Source organism: Staurois parvus, unplaced genomic scaffold, assembly GCF_062004578.1.
Source record: "Staurois parvus isolate SC_StPar_1 unplaced genomic scaffold, SC_StPar_1.0 ptg002155l, whole genome shotgun sequence".
Taxonomy (NCBI): domain Eukaryota; kingdom Metazoa; phylum Chordata; class Amphibia; order Anura; family Ranidae; genus Staurois; species Staurois parvus.
The window spans coordinates 275737-292319 of NW_028319951.1; the positions used below are offsets into that span (position 1 = coordinate 275737).

The following is a 16583-nucleotide window of genomic DNA, read 5'->3' on the forward strand; positions in this document are numbered from 1 at the left end:
TCGCCCCAGATGTTAACCCCTTTCTGCCCAGTGCCATTAGTACAGTGTTGGTGCTTTTTATTAGCACTGATCACTGTATTGGTGTCACTGGGGATCTCAGTGACACCAAGTCAGTTCCCCCGCAGAAAATCCGCCGTAGTCCCGCTATAAGTCGCTGATTGCTGCCATTACAAGTAAAAAATATAAAAAAAACAGTATCTATACCGCCATTTGTAAACGCTATAACTTTCACGGAAACCAATTCATTTACACGTATTGGGATTTTTTTTTTTTTTTTTTAGAATACATTTTGGCCTAAATTTTTGATGAAATTTGATTTTTTAATTTTTTTTACTGGATATGTTTAATAGCAAAAAGTCAAAAATATTGTTTTTTTTCTCAAAATTGTCGGCCTTTTTTTTTTATACCACAAAAAATACAAAACGCAGAGGAGGTCAAACACCACCGAAAGAAAGATCTATCTGTGAGGTTAAAATGATGTAAATTTCATTTGGGTGCAGGGTTGCACGACCGCGCAATTGTCAGTTAAAGTAACGCAGCGCCAAAATGCAAAATATGGCCTGGTCAGGAAGAGGGGGGGGGATCCTCTGGAGGGGGAGGGGATATGGTGGGGTTTTTGCCTTCAAGCTCAGTAAAGTGTAGCTGTGATTACAGCTTGCAGTAAAGAGGCCCTGTCATAGGGGGCAGGGCTGACACCTGTACATACACACCTATAGGAGGGGGTGCCTAGGCACCAACCCGGAAGTGCTCTGTAGACACCTCCATTGATCAGGCCACTGCCTATATATATATAAATAAAATATATATCTCTATATGTCCCTCCAGAACACCACAGGCCGACATTATTGGGGGCCCCCTCACCCACAAACCCCCCCCCCCCCCCGAGCCCGGGAACCAGCCCCTGCAGCCACCAAGAGGTGTTCTTACCTCTCCCCCTCCATAGCTCCCAGTATTATTACCTCTCCCCCTCCATAGCTCCCAGTATTACCTCCCCCCGGTGTCCGGCTTTTATACAGCGCCTCTCTCAGCTCCGTAGCGTCTGTTCCGTTCTGTACGGATGAGACACGTCACCTTCCTCTACAGAGCGCCCTCTGCCGCCACCTCCAGGTAGCGCCGCCCCCTCCTTCTATGACGAACCAATAGGCAAATGCGGCGGCGGCCACCTTACTACACCCAGCTGAGGTTTCCGGTGGGTGTCCTCGTGTGACGCGCGTGCGCACGGTCGAGAGATACACGTGAGCGTTCGCCCGTTGTTGTAGTACGCCCCCTGAGAAAAGTGCAAGTCATGCGTGCCGAGGGTTCTGTGAATGATTCCTCCACCATAAACGATATAAATGTGATTGGGATCATACAAAACGGGTAACGGGGCGCCTAGAAGGACGGGCCTGCTGTCTAATGCGTGTGGGCGTTTGAGGAATGGGGGCGGAGTTGGAGGGGAATGATTGGTGGAGGGCGGAGTTGAAAAGAATATGATTGGTGGGGGATAGGGGAGTTGGACAGATGCGGTTATTGGAGGAGTTGATTGGTGGAGGGCGGAGTTTGAAAGACTATGATTGGTGGGGGAGTTGGACAGATGCGGTTATTGGAGGAGTTGATTGGTGGAGGGCGGAGTTTGGAAAGAACATGATTGGGGGAAAGTGGAGCTTGGACAGACGTGATTATTGGAGAAGGAGATGAAGAAAAGGGATTGGTGGATGGCGGAGTTTGAGAAATGTGATTGGTGGGGGTGGAGAAAAGTGATTGGTGGAGATGAAGTTAGACAAACGTGATTGGAGGAGTTGGACAGAAGTGATGATTGGAGATGGAGTTGAAGAAAAGTGATTGGTGGAGGAAAGCAATAAGTGGAATTAGAGGTAAGTGATTGGTGGGGGGTTGACGTTGGTGAGCAGGGATTGGTGGAGTTGGAGAGCAGGGATTGGTGGAGGTGACTTTGGAGAGCAGGGATTGGTGGAGTTGGAAGGGACTGGTGGAGGTGACGTTGGAGAGCAGTGATTGGTGGAGATGAGGTTGGCCAGCAGTGATTGGTGGAAGTGAGGTTGGAGAGCAGTGATTGGTGGAGATGAGGTTGGCCAGCAGCAATTGGTGGAGGTGAGGTAGGAGGTCAGTGATTGGTGAAGGTGAGGTTGGAGTTCAGTGATTGGTGGAGGTGGGCGGGGTGATAGGATTTGTTTGTGGTCTCTAGGTAACAGTCATAGTGATGAATGCAGACATCTCCCGGACAAGTGTGATCTGTGCTGAGCAGAGAGGTTAGTAATCCATCCTACTGTCCTATCATCACCACGACCGAGAGCGCCCCTGTCTGGTAGAATGCCCGTCTCTGAGCTGCCCTCTTCCGGATCCATTGTATGTGCCACTTCATTGCAGCTTGCCTTGACCTCCATTAAACCAAGTCGCACAGAGCGTCAGCAAGCCGCCACGAAGTCACACAGAAGAGCGCGAATGCAAAGCCGTACTGGTGTGAGGCGGGGCTTAGTGTCAGATTGCCCGCCGCACTATCGCAGTCCTACCATAAGTCGCTGATCGCCCCCATTACTAGTATAAAATAAAGAAAAATCCCAGTAAATATATATCCTACAGTTTGTACACTCTATAACTTTCACACCGACCAATCAATATACACTTACTGGGATTTTTTTTTTTTTTTCACCAAAGGCATAAATGAAAACGAAAAAAAAGACCAAAACTTTGGAGAAAAAATAAATAAATATATATATATAATTTCTTTACTTTCTGCTATAAAACATATCTAAAAAAAAATTCAAACTTCATAAATTTAGGGCAAAATCAAAGAAATATTTTATAGCAGAAAATAAAAAAAAATATTGTTTTTATTTCCAGTTTCAGTCACTTTTTTATTCATATGATACAAATAAAACCTCCGGCGGTGATCAGATACCTCCAAAAGAAAGCTTTACTTGTATGAAATCAATGATATAAATTTCATTTGCATACAATGTTGTATGACCGACCAAATGCCAGTTAAAGTAGCACAGTGCTGAACAGCAAAAAAAATGGCCTGGTCAGGAAGGGGGTAAAATCCTCCAGAGTTCACCACTTGAGTCCCGGGGCGTTTTCACCCCCTTCCTGCCCAGGCCAATTTTCAGCGCTGCTCCATACTGGATTCACACGGATGCTCAAATCGCACTGCGCAGAAATCACATGTGGTATGCCGCACCACATTAGTGTGAACCAAGGCTCAATGACAATTGCGCGATTATGCAACACTGTACCCAAATAACATTTTTAAGATTTTGTTCACACAAACAGAGCTTTCTTTTGGTGGTATTAAATCACCGCTGGGGGGGGGAGGGGGTTTTGTTGTGTCTGTAAAAATTTTTCAATCCATTGTTCAGAGGTCAAAATGTATTGTGCTCCATGTCTTTGGTGAAAACCCAAATCAGTGTTTATTATTTAGCCTGAAGGAAAGTTATAGAGTCCACACACTATGGGATATATATCTGAAAACCGATCAATCCTGATGTGCTGATGGCCAATCTCATTTCTTGAGGCCCCAAAATGTCAGGACAGGAGAAATACCCGACCAAATGACCCCTTTTTGGAAAGTAGACAGTCCAAAGTATTTAGCAAGGGGCATGGTGAGCTTTTGGAAGTTGTAATTGTTTTGTCACAATTTTTTGGAAAATTAAGAAATTAAAAAAAAATTCACAATTTTTTCTTTATTACATATAGTCATCAGTGCAGTACAGCGTCATCATGTGATCAGGGACTCTGGTGACAGTACAAAAAATTTTTTAAAAAAAATTATTCTTTTTTCTTTCTTCTTTCATCCTTCTTTTTTCCTTCCTTCTTTTTTCTTCCTTCTTTTTCTTTCTTTCTTCTTTCCTCTTCTTTCTTTCTTCTTTCCTCTTCTTTCTTTCTTCTTCTTTTTCTTCTTTCTTTCTTCTTCTTACTTTTTCCTTCTTTCTTCTTTTTCTTTCCTTCTATTTCTTCCTTCTTTCCTACTTTTTCCTTCTTTTTACTTCTTTTTCTTGTTTCTTTCTTTTTTTACCTTCTCTTTCTTTCTTTCTTTCTTTCTTTCTTTCTTTCTTTCTTTCTTTCTTTCTTTCTTTCTTTCTTTCTTTCTTTCTTTCTTTTTCCTTCTTTTTTCCTTCCTTCCTTCCTTTTTCCTTCTTTTTTCCTTCCTTCCTTCCTTCCTTTTTCCTTCTTTTTTCCTTCCTTCTTCATTCCATCTTCCTTCTTTTTTCTTTTTTTTTCTTTCTTCCTCTTTTTTCTTCTTCCTTCCTTTTTCTTTTTTTTCCTTCTTTCTTCCTTCTTTTTTCCTTCCTTCTTCCTTCTTTTTCTTTCCTATTCTTTCTTTCTTCTTCTTTTTCTTCTTTCTTTCTTCTTCTTACTTTTTCCTTCTTTCTTTTTTCTTCTTTCTTTTTCCTTTTTCCTTCCTTTTCTTTCTTTCTTCCTTCTTTCTTCCTTCTTTTTTCCTTCTTTTTTCCTTCCTTCTTCCTTCTTTTTTTCTTCCTTTTTCTTTCTTTCATCTTTCCTCTTCTTTCTTTCTTTCTTTCTTTCTTTCTTTCTTCTTCTTTCTTTCTTTTTTCTTCTTCCTTCTTTCTTCTCTTTCTTTCTTCCTTCTTTCTTCTCTTTCTTTCTTCCTTCTTTCTTCTTTTTCCTTCCTTCTTCCTTCCTTCTTCCTTCTTTCTTTCTTCTTCTTCCTTCCTTCTTTCTTCCTTCTTTCTTCTTCTTTCTTTCTTTTTTCTTCTTCCTTCTTTCTTCTCTTTCTTTCTTCCTTCTTTCTTCCTTCTCTTTCTTTCTTCCTTCTTTCTTCTTTTTCCTTCCTTCTTCCTTCCTTCTTCCTTCTTTCTTTCTTCTTCTTCCTTCCTTCTTCCTTCTTTCTTCCTTCTTTCTTTCTTTCTTCCTTTTTTCTTCTTCCTTCTTTCTTCTCTTTCTTTCTTCCTTCTTTCTTCTCTTTCTTTCTTCCTTCTTTCTTCTTTTTCCGTCCTTCTTCCTTCTTTCTTTCTTCTTCTTCTTCCTTCCTTCTTCCTTCTTTCTTCCTTCTTTCTTTCTTCTTTCTTCCTTCTTCCTTCTTTTTTCCTTCCTTCTTCCTTCCTTTCTACTTCCTTCCTTCTTCCTTCCTTCTTCCTTCTTTTTTCCTTCCTTCCTTCCTTCTTCCTTCCATCTTCCTTCCTTCTTCCTTCTTTTTTCCTTCCTTCCTTCCTTCTTCCTTCCATCTTCCTTCCTTCTTTATTCCTCTTTCCTCCTTCTTTCTTCCTTCTTTTTTCCTTCTTCCTTCCTTCTTCATTCCTTCAGTTTCTTTCTTTTTCTTTTTCCTTCTTTTTCCTTCTTCTTTCTCTTTTCTTCTTTCTTCTTTCTTCCTTCTTTCCTCCTCCTTTCTTCCTTCTTTTTCTTTCTTGTTCAAACATTTTATTGAATTTCCAAAGCCAAGAAACAAGCATAGGACATTTCAAATACATGTACAGAAAAAAGGGGGATAAAGGAGAACAAGTTGCCCTAAGGCAAAGGGGAAATGTTGTACAAAAACATGTAATGAGGAACCATGGAGAGACATGAATGATTTTTGTAACAAAGGGTGGCAAAACATGGTTAAGCTCTAGATAGGGAGCACTACTCCCTACAACAACATGAAGGTTCCACATAAAGCAATAAGAGAGACAGAAGTGAGAAGGAAAGACGGGGAAAGATTAGGAGAGATCAAGGGAGGGAACAGAGGAGGGGATGGAGGGATGTGTGACTTCCGGGAAAGAAGGGGCAATCTTGGGACCAAACCAATGTCTTCTTTCTTCTTCTTCCTGCTTTCTTTGTCTTTCTTCTTGCTTTGGACTTCTTCGTCTTTCTTTTTTCCTTCTTTGTCTTTCTTTTTCATTCTTCGTCTTTCTTTGTCCTTGTTCCCTCTTCTTTGTCCTTGTTCCCTCTTCTTTGTCCTTGTTCCCTCTTCTTTGTCCTTGTTCCCTCTTCTTTGTCCTTCTTCGTTTTTCTTTTTTCCTTCTTCGTCTTTCTTTTTTCCTTCTTCGTCTTTCTTTTTCCTTCTTCGTCTTTCTTTTTCCTTCTTCGTCTTTCTTTTTCCTTCTTCGTCTTTCTTTGTCCTTGTTCCCTCTTCTTTGTCCTTCTTCGCCCTTCTTTTTTTTTCTTCTTTCTTTCTTCCTCCTTCATTTTTTTTTTTAACACAATGGGACCAGAGCAATATAATGTTACCATAATAACATTGTACTGCTCTGGGGAAGTGATCAGATATTTTTTTGTTGTTGTTGTTTTTTTACACACTTTTTGCTTATAGCAGTGAATTGCATTGCTACAAGCAACCATTTTACTAAATGAAATCAATTCATTGACCACAGCTAATCACAAGGTTTAAATGGGCTGTGTTTGGCCCTGTCTGTATTGTGTGATCACTGTGACCAATCGCAGCTAGCAATACAATTGTACACGAATGGACAAATGGCATGAATCAAAGCCATTCATTGTTTACAATTGTCATGTTTTCTGCTGTGATTGATCACAGCAATCACATGGTACCGGCATCAGGCTGGTACACTGAACAGCCATTGGCTGTGTCCAGTGGACAAAGCCTGTGACAGATCGCGCCCACAGTGCGGCCACACTGCAGCCTCTTCTTCAGTGCTGTCTTATCATTGTAGCCTCATCAGTGCCCATCAGTGAAGCATATCAGTGCCCATCAGCATCTCTTCATCAGTGCTGTCTTATCAGTGTCCATCCGTGCAGCATATCAGTGCTGCCTATCAGTGCCCATCAGCATCTCTTTATCAGTGCTGTCTTATCAGTGTAGCCTCATTGGTGCCCATCAGTGCAGCATATCAGTACTGCCTATCAGTGCCCATCAGCATCTCTTTATCAGTGCTGTCTTATCAGTGCCCATCAGTGCAGCATATCAGTACTGCCTATCAGTGCCCATCAGCATCTCTTTATCAGTGCTGTCTTATCAGTGCCCATCAGTGCAGCCTCAACAGCACATATCAGTGAAGAAGAAAATTTTTATAACAGAAACGATAAAGTTTTTGCGGGTTTTTTTGTTTGTTTTTTTCAGCACTTCCTTTTTTCATTTATTTAGCAAAAAAAACAATGGTGATTAAATACCACCAAAAGAAAGCTCTCTCTGTCTAAAAAAAATGATAAAAATTTGGGTGCAGTGTTGCATGACCGCGCAATTGTCATTCAAAGTGCTACAAGCAGTGAAAATTGACCTGGGCAGGAAGGGGGTGAAAGTGCCCGGTAGGCAGGAGGTTAAAGCATACGGACTCACAGATTGCTGTGGGAATGTCTCGTGCATCAATTCCCATATTTTACCTAATGTTATTATTATTATACAGAATTTATATAATGCCAACAGTTTGCTCAGCGCTTTACAATATATAGGGAGACAATACAGCAACAATACAGTTCAATACAAGAGGGTTAGGAGACCCTGCTCCTTGGACCTTACAGCCTAGGATGTGTTTATTTCCTATGACCATCAGCTCCATCCAGTGGTATAAAGCAGTATTTTCCTGATTTTTAGGTATTTCTGGAAAATGCCACGTTATGGCCACTAGAGGGAAACCCCATAGATTGAATCTTCTTTAAAAATGAACAGTATAAAATACAGATGGCTGAGTATCTAGCAAGCATTCGATGTGTGAATAATTTATTATAAGTAGACCCCTTTGTTGGCTGTTTTGTACTGGTTGCTGAATCTGCATGTTGTGTTGGGGTGTGGTTCTGATCCTCAATGCAGAGGATATACCATATGGTTATAACGTCTAAGCCAACAAATCACGACTGCAAATGTTGTTCTACAAAACACCCACATCTTGTAGGTTGCTAGTATTTTTTATTGCGCTCAGGTAGAAGAATTGTAAAATGAAATCTCATCTCCCTAAACCTCTATTCATGTGTGTCACAGATGCCACCAAAAAAGAAGTCGCAAGGCAAAGCTGCTAAAGATTCTGGGAAGACAACCCCTAAACAGGCTGAAGATGGCGGGGACCAGAAAGAAGTTGTGGTCAGTGAAAGAGAAGAGCGTCTACACGACGAACACAACCGCCTGATCTCTGAACACGACGGCCTGAGGAGACGACTGGAGCAGCTACGTCGAGAGAATGAGTTCCTCCAGGAAGAGGCTGAAAGAGTCCGCGTGGAGAGTCAAGAATATTTATTGTTCATGGGCAAAAGAAGCCAACGGCGTCAGGATGCCATCATCAGCTTGAATGACCAGAACACGCGAGAGCTGGAAGACATCAGGAAGCAGAGGGAGGAACTTGAGGCCTCCTTCCAAGAGGAGGAGAAGAAGTTGAGAGATCAACTTCTCCAGCGGGAAACCGAGCTGGCCAATTTGAGGAAAGAGCTGAAGGTGCTAGAACCTATGAAGGAGCTTCAGAAAGAGCAGATCTCACTCATTAGACATCTGGAGTTTGAGGTGATGGCCTCCCGGGGTAAGCATGCTGAGTCCTTGCTGAGGGTGAAGAGTGCCTTCCTACGGCAAAAAGTGGAATGTCAGCAGGACTCAGAACGGCAGCTAAACCAGCTGTCGCAGAAGGCTCATGAGGAGGCCAGGAATGTCCTGCAAGATGTGAGCCAGAAGGTGAAAGAAGAGAACCAAACTTTGAGGCAAGAGCTTCTCCAACTTATCAACCAGTACCGGGACTTGCAAGCCCAGAAAAAGAAGCTGCTGGAGCAAAACAAACAGTTACGGAGAGAGCAACAGTGTCAGAAGGAGGTTAGGTATGCCCAACGAAAGCTGAAGACTTTATGGTAAAGCCAAGAATGAAAGATCTTGGACTCGATAAGAAGATCTTGGAGGGGAGCACCAAACAATACCTCAATTTTAGTACAAATCACTCGTCCTGTGCTGTGAGATCATTGGCCACTTCTTCATTTTACTGTCAACTCATCCACTAAGGATACCAGACATACCAGGAGGTTATCTGTTGGCACGTTGTCAGAGACTAAGGACTTGGTTTTCAGATTTCAAAAAAATACTGACAGATTTAGTTCTACTAAAATGCCAAAGACGGCAGTTCTAATTCGGCACTGAGAACTAACCTCAAAGTGGAGTTCCACTCAGTTTTGTGTTTTTTAAGTACCTCCGTTAGTGTCATAAATTGGTATAAACTGCACATGCAATCAAGATACTTGCTGGCCTCTCACGATCCTGTAGTCTTCCATCTTCACTGTGGGCATCTGAAGTCCAGCCGCACTTTCTTCTGGAATACGGTGCAGCTGGCTACCCAGAATGCTCCTCCCGATCTCGCTCCTGCACAGTGTGAAGAAAGCACGGCACACTCGTTGCAAAGGACGCCCGTTGACTTCTGGTATTGATGACACATATATCCCAGGAACTAACTGGCGAGAAGATGTCACATACCTCGGCGTGGCCGGTGATTACTCGCTGGCGCCCAGTGATTGCCAAGGATCTCCAACAGGGGGGAGAACTGTTTGTAAACAAAACAGTTCTCCCTGTCAGCTCTTGCACACTGCTTTGCATGGCTCTGCACAGCACAGCCATTCAGAGCAGTGTGCTTACAGTGAAGCACACACACAGGACACAATGTAAAACGGCACACAGTTAACCCTTTGATCACCCCAGATGTTGACCTCTTCCTGCCCAGTGTCATTAGTACAATGTCAGTGCTTTTTATTAGCACTGATCACTGTATTGGTGTCATTGGGGATGTCAAGACTCAGGGGATGCAAATTGCATGCCAGGTCGCACCCAGTGTGACCGGGGTGTAAGTGTGACAAATATGCATTAAAAAAAAAAAAAAATCAGGAAGGGGTCCAAATACCTTTTCACAGCACTATATATTTTGGTGTCAAAAGGGAATCTTTGAAAAATGTACAATGATAGCCTGGGAAATGTTAAGACCCCCTTTCATTCTTCCCACAACTTCATTTTGTTGTGGCTGTCACTTTACTGTACATAATAAAAAATAGAAATTGGACATGACTTGGTAAAGTTGTAAAGCGCTACGTAAGCTGTTGGCAATATATAAATCCTGTATTATAATAGTAATGATGATGTGCAAATTTATTGGCAAAATAATTTTTATGTTAATGTATCACCATAAAAAAAATTTTTTTTTTAATTTTGTTTTTATTTTTACATAATTCATACACATAACTGTGCAGTATTGCAGTCTGGTCAGTTGGAGCCAAAAAGGCTTTCTTAGTGTAGCTCCCAGTCAAGCACATACACTATATTGCCCAACATATTGGTTGGCCTGCCTTTCCACACACATGACCTTTAATGGCCTCCCAGTCTTAGTCTGTAGGGTTCAATATTGAGTTGGCCCCGCCCTTTGCAGCTATAACAGCTTCAACTCTTCTGGGAAGGCCGTCCACAAGGTTTAGGAGGGTGTCTATGGGAAGGTTGGACCATTCTTCCAGAAGCACATTTGTCAGGTCAGGCACTGATGTCGGGGGAGGAGGCCTGGCTCACAGTCTCCACTCTAATTCATCCCAAAGGTGTTCTATGGGGTTGAGGTCAGGACTCTGTGCAGGCCAGTCAGGTTCCTCCACCCCAAACTGGCTCCTCCATGTCTTTATGGACCTTGCTTTGTGCACTGGTGTGCAGTCATGTTGGAACAGGAAGGGGCCATCCCCAAACTCTTCCCACAAAGTTGGGAGCATGAAATTGTCCAAAATGTCTTGGTATGCTGAATTCCCTTCACTGGAACTAGGGGGCCAATCCCAACCCCTGAAAAACAACCCCACACCATAATCTCCCCTCCACCAAACTATACACTTGGCACAATTCAGTCAGGCAAGTAACGTTCTCCTGGCAACCGCCAAACCCAGACATGTCCATCGGATTGCCAGACAGAGAAATGTGATCGGTCACTCCAGAGAACGCATCTCCAGTGCTCTAGAGTCCAGTGGCGGCATGCTTTACACCACGGCATCCGACGCTTTGCATTGCACTTCTACGCTTCAGAGCTCTCTACGCACTGTTGTTGGGCTCATCTGAAGGCCACACCAAGTTTGGAGGTCTTTAGCTATTGACTCTGCAGACAGTTGGTGACTTCTGCGCACTGTGCGCTTCAGCATGCGCTGACCCTGCTCTGTCATGTGACGTGGCCTACCACTTGGTGGCTGAGTTGCTGTTGTTCCCAGTTGCTTCCACTTTGTTATAATCCCACTAACAGTTGAGCGTGGAATATTTAGTAGCCAGGAAATGTCACGGATGGACTTATTGCACAGGTGACAACCTATCACGGGACCACGCTTGGAGTCACTGAGCTCCTGGGAGCGACCCATTCTTTCACCAATGTTTGTAGAAGCCGTCTGCATGCCTAGGGGCTTGATTGTATACACCTGTGGCCATGGAGGGGATTGGAACACCTGAATCACATGATTTGGAGGGCGGGGCCAATGCTTTTGGCAATATAGTGTATCTTCTCCTGTCCTGAATATTACTTACAGAAATCACAGGCTTGGTACCAAGAACCTGGTGCTACTTGCTGTGGTTTAGTGGAATGGTTTGGGGAAGCTGGAAATTTCTGTAGTATTTGGCGCTACTACATTGATAACTGCAATCCCTTGGATTCTGCCCAGGTTCTATGCCAGAGGGTGCCCAACTGCACACTGACCACAGTGGGTTTCTTATTTGGCACCATTGCCATTCAATGAATGCATGTATTTTCTTCTTTTTTTTTGAGAATACAAGGCATTCTCTGATTGGATAAGGTGGAGAGGAAGGGCGGCAACATCACGATCTCCACCTGATCTAATCTGAGAATATCTTGCCTTCACTGAAAAAAAAAAAAAAACACAAGAAATTCTGTAAATGGTGGCAGTGCCAAGCAAGTGACCCTCTATGGAAAGCACGTGGGCAGGGCCAATCATTTGCTACCACCTTGCTGGAACTTTGATGGTAATACCAGAGTCTGTTTAATTGGCCCGGCAGCACTTACAGAGAGCTGTGCAGAAGATACGTGATAACATTTATGAAGCCGGCAACATATGAGCAGGTGCCTGGAAGGTGGTCTGGCAACAAAACATCTGGATGCAGAAGGACTCTAGGCTGGCAACACAGGTAAGAAGTCCATAATCACTCCCTACAACCTCACAAACACCCCCTTTCCTCTCTCTGATCACAATCTTATCACCTTCATAGTCTCCTCGTCTTCAAACACCTATCCCTCTAAACAGCAATTACCCGCAGAAACCTTCACAACTTGAACCCTGCTCTTTTCCACTCTGCAACTGACCAACTCTGACAGAATCTCTCCGCTGTCCTGCCCCGACCTGGCCACTGCTGTCTACAACAGTTCACTTTCATCCACATAAGTCTCACTAGTTCCTCTATTAACACGAAGCATCAGGGCCTGATCATTACAAACTTGGCATACTGACACCAGAAATCTTAAATGACATAGTCGTGCGCTGGAGTGATTGTGGCATAAAACCAAATCTCACCAAGCTTTCACCCGATATAAATCTGCTTTCTTCACATACAATTCCTCCCTTCATGCTGCCAAACAAGCCTACTTTGTCACTCTTATTAATACCTTGTCATCCAGTCCTCGTCATCTCTTCTCTACTTTTAACTCTCTACTTTCTCCACCTCCACCTTTCAAAAAAATACATCATGCAGTCAAAGGATAAGTTCACCTTTCAAAATTGATAATAATTAACTCTTTTGCTGCCAGGTCCGTACGTTGGACAGACTTAACAGCGCAGGAGGGTGGTTACACATATTAGCCGCTGAAATTGTGTGCAAGCCCTGGTTCACAATGGATCGGACTTTGAAATCGTGCAACTACAAAGCCGCATGGCAGTGCAACTTCAAGTGCGACTTGGCAGACGTCTGTGTAACTTCATGCACAGATTTTTTTGCAAGTAGCACCTGAAATCGCAAAAAATGGTGTAGGAACCTTTTTTTTCACATTGCAGCTCTGCAAAGTCAGAGTTTCACTGATTTGAATGGTTCCTTTGCCCACAATAGGGTGCGACTTGTTGTGCTATTTGAAATGGTCGCACCGGTGTGAACCAGGGCTAAATCTGACAAGCCGATTCCTGATTGTCAGGTGGACAGGGCCAGAGCTCCCGCTAGACAAAGTAGGCAGCTGCCTAGGGAGCACTCCTTCCTAGGGTGCAGCGGACCCTTGCCTCACCTCTTCCACCTTCTCATCGCCCTTCAGGCTCCTGGAGTCGGTGTCCTTCTCAGAGTCCCAGGGGCCCAGGACCGGTGTAGGACTATTGGCTAGGAAGTCCCTGTCAGATCCCAGCTCATCACCCTGGCTGGAGAGACGGGAGGTTGCACTGGTGTCCTGATTGCTGGTGCTCAGGGTTGCCGCTAAGGAGGGGGGTAATACCAGTCCTCCTGTAGGCTGCCCGGGCACACAGGGGGCCCGAACAGTAGGGAAAACCAGTTGTGAGCAAGACAGGGAGGGGGATCAGGGCAGCAGGAGCAGATACAGGAACAATGCTCTGTGTCTGTGTCTCTTCTCTCACCGGATTTCAGCTGCTGCAGGGAGAGACACAGGGCATCGTTCCTGTAATTGCTTCCTCCACCACACCTAGGGTCACCGCAATATTCCACCTGGCTGAGGAGTTGTGGAGGTCTCTGTGGTGGCGGTTCCCAAGGTGTCCCCCTACCACGCACTGGCCAATGCTGGCACCGCACCTAGGGTCACCGCATTATTTAACCTGGACTGAGGAGTTGTGGAGGTCTCTGTGGTGGAGGTTCCCAAAGTGTCCCACTACCACGCACACTGGCCAATGCTGGCACCGCACCTATGGTCACCGCATTATTTAACCTGGACTGAGGAGTTGTGGGGGTCTCTGTGGTGGAGGTTCCCAAAGTGTCCCACTACCACGCACACTGGCCAATGCTGGCGCCGCACCTAGGGTCACCGCATTATTCAACCTGGACTGAGGAGTTGTGGGGGTCTCTGTGGTGGAGGTTCCCCAGGTGTCCCACTACCACGCACTGGCCAATGCTGGCGCCGCACCTATGGTCACCGCATTATTCCACCTGGACTGAAGAGTTGTGGGGGTCTCTGTGGTGGCGGTTCCCCAGGTGTCCCACTACCACGCACTGGCCAATGCTGGCGCCGCACCTAGGGTCACCGCATTATTCAACCTGGACTGAGGAGTTTTGGGGGTCTCTGTGGTGGAGGTTCCCCAGGTGTCCCACTACCACGCACTGGCCAATGCTGGCGCCGCACCTAGGGTCACCGCAGTATTCAACCTGGACTGAAGAGTTGTGGGGGTCTCTGTGGTGGAGGTTCCCCAGGTGTCCCACTACCACGCACTGGCCAATGCTGGCGCCGCACCTAGGGTCACCGCAGTATTCAACCTGGACTAGAGTTGTGGGGGTCTCTGTGGTGGAGGTTCCCCAGGTGTCCCACTACCACGCACTGGCCAATGCTGGCACCGCACCTAGGGTCACCGCATTATTCAACCTGGACTGAAGAGTTGTGGAGGTCTCTGTGGTGGAGGTTCCCCAGGTGTCCCACTACCATGCACTGGCCAATGCTGGCATCGCACCTAGGGTCACCGCATTATTCAACCTGGACTGAGGAGTTGTGGAGATCTCTGTGGTGGATGTTCCCCAGGTGTACCACTACCACGCACTGGCCAATGCTGGCGCCGCACCTAGGGTCACCACATTATTCAACCTGGACTGAGGAGTTGTGGAGGTCTCTGTGGTGGATGTTCCCCAGGTGTCCCACTACCATGCACTGGTCAGTTCTGCTCTTCCTGTTGACCTGCACTCCCTCTTCCTCTTCATCACTCTGCTGTCCAGGGCCAGTGTGAAGACGCTGGAGACAGATGTGCTGATGAAGACATGGCCCTGGGGGATCTTCAGTGCCAGAGCCCTGGATGTGGTGAGTGGAAGCTGGGGGCTGGCTATAGACTGAAAAGTGGCCCTGTCACCCACCAGCTGATGGTGGCCCTGACAGCTTCTGCTGGACTTCTGCTTCCACAGGAGCTGAGGAGTAGGGTTGCCATCTCATCCCTTTAAACCCGAACACATATTAACCACTTCCAGTCTGCCCAATAGCAGAAGTACTGCTACAGGGCAGCATGGGTGCGCAAAATCACATATATATATGTGATGTTGCATTTCCAGGTAGGGCGCGCGCACCCTACCCACGCCACCATTCGTGCCCGTGGCTGTCAATTACTAGCCGGTGATTACTCGCCGGTGCCCGGTGATTTTGGAGCATCTTCAACTTATATTGGGACTTATCAGAGACTTATATTGAGACTGTGGTGGGCATTCTGACACTGGGGGGAAACTGACTTGGTGTCACAGACATCCCCAGTGACACCAATACAGTGATCAGTGCTAATAAAAAGCCCGGACACTGTACTATGGCACTGGGCTGGAAGGGGTTAACATGTGGGGTGATCAAAGGGTTAACTGTGTGCTGTGTGTGATTTACTATGTAAGCACACTGCTTTGTATGGCTGTGCTATGCACAGCCATACAAAGTAGTGTGCAGGAACTGACAGGGGAGAGATCTGTGTTGTTTACATACAGACCTCTCCCCAGTCAGTGTTCCTCAGCGATCGCCAGCTTGGGAATCACCGGCCGGACCCCGGTGATCGACAACTGAAGCTGGCAATTGCGGCACGGGTAGGGTTCGTGCGTGCCCACTACCCGAAAATGCAAAATCACGTGTATATATATATATATGTGTGTGTGTGGGGATTTTGCGCAGCCCTGCCACCCCGTACCAGCATTTCTACTATAGGGCGGCAGGAAAGCGGTTAAAGAGAAACTGTCACCAAAAAAATCATCACTATTTTTTGCCCCTTATGTGATATAAAAAATAAATAAAATTGCAAAAAAACTAAATTTACACTCAAGCATATAAAATCTCTCCCCCCCAAAAAATGTATGTCACCCCCACATATACGCACGTACAAACGTAAGTGCACGTGCTGGGTGTGCCTACGCATGAAAATGTTAATTGCGCTATACTTCTTGCATATCGCCACGCACACCGGAGTGAGATCAATAATTTTAGCACCAGACCTTCTCCATGACACTAAAATGATGACCTGTAGGGGTTTTTAAAGCATCACCTATAGAAAATATAGGGTACTGAGGTTTGTCGCCATTTCACAGGCGAACGCAAATTTATGGTTTGGCATGTTGGGTATCTATTTACTTGGTACAATCTCATCTTTTATATTTTACAGAAAAATGGGTATTTTATTGCGTTTGTGTACCCTAAAATTTACTTTATTGTTTTTTTTTTGCATTTCCTAGACCAATGTTTCTCAAGCTTTTTCCAGTCAAGGCGAGGCATTATGGACAATCTTCAGGTACCCTAAAAAATTCAGCAGCAGCATCCGGACACGTCGGGCGCCTTACATTGGAGGCAATTTATTCTTCCAAATGCACTTTGGCTCACTGGTACTGGGTAGTATTCCAGCATTTCTTCTCCCTCATTTTCTATAGCCTATGCAACTAATGTGACCCCCGATGCTGACGGGGGGGCAAACAAGGATGTTGGTGGGGTGCCTGATGTCCTCCTCAGTGCCGGGGCAAGGTCACCAAGAGCCAATTCCCTAGCACAATTCCCCCCCAAAAGAAAATTATCCCCCTATGGCACAAATCACCCACCACCACCATATTGCCTTTTCTAGTACGGGCCTCC

At 45.2% G+C, this 16583-nt stretch overlaps 1 protein-coding gene across 1 annotated transcript; it reads left to right on the forward strand.

Annotated features, from left to right (window-relative positions):
* The first annotated feature begins 2164 nt into the window (after positions 1-2164).
* On the forward strand, positions 2165-10049 carry LOC149432407 (coiled-coil domain-containing protein 166-like). The gene is made up of 2 exons (XM_089665233.1): positions 2165-2246; positions 7868-10049. Exon 2 carries the CDS (start codon positions 7868-7870, stop codon positions 8717-8719), a length of 852 nt encoding a protein of 283 aa, XP_089521359.1. The 5' UTR covers positions 2165-2246; the 3' UTR covers positions 8720-10049.
* The last annotated feature ends 6534 nt before the right edge of the window (positions 10050-16583 follow it).

What these genes read in the sequence shown, in the direction of transcription:
- LOC149432407 (XM_089665233.1), top strand. Translation starts at nt 7,868, where the DNA reads ATGCCACCAAAAAAGAAGTCGCAAGGCAAAGCTGCTAAAGATTCTGGG.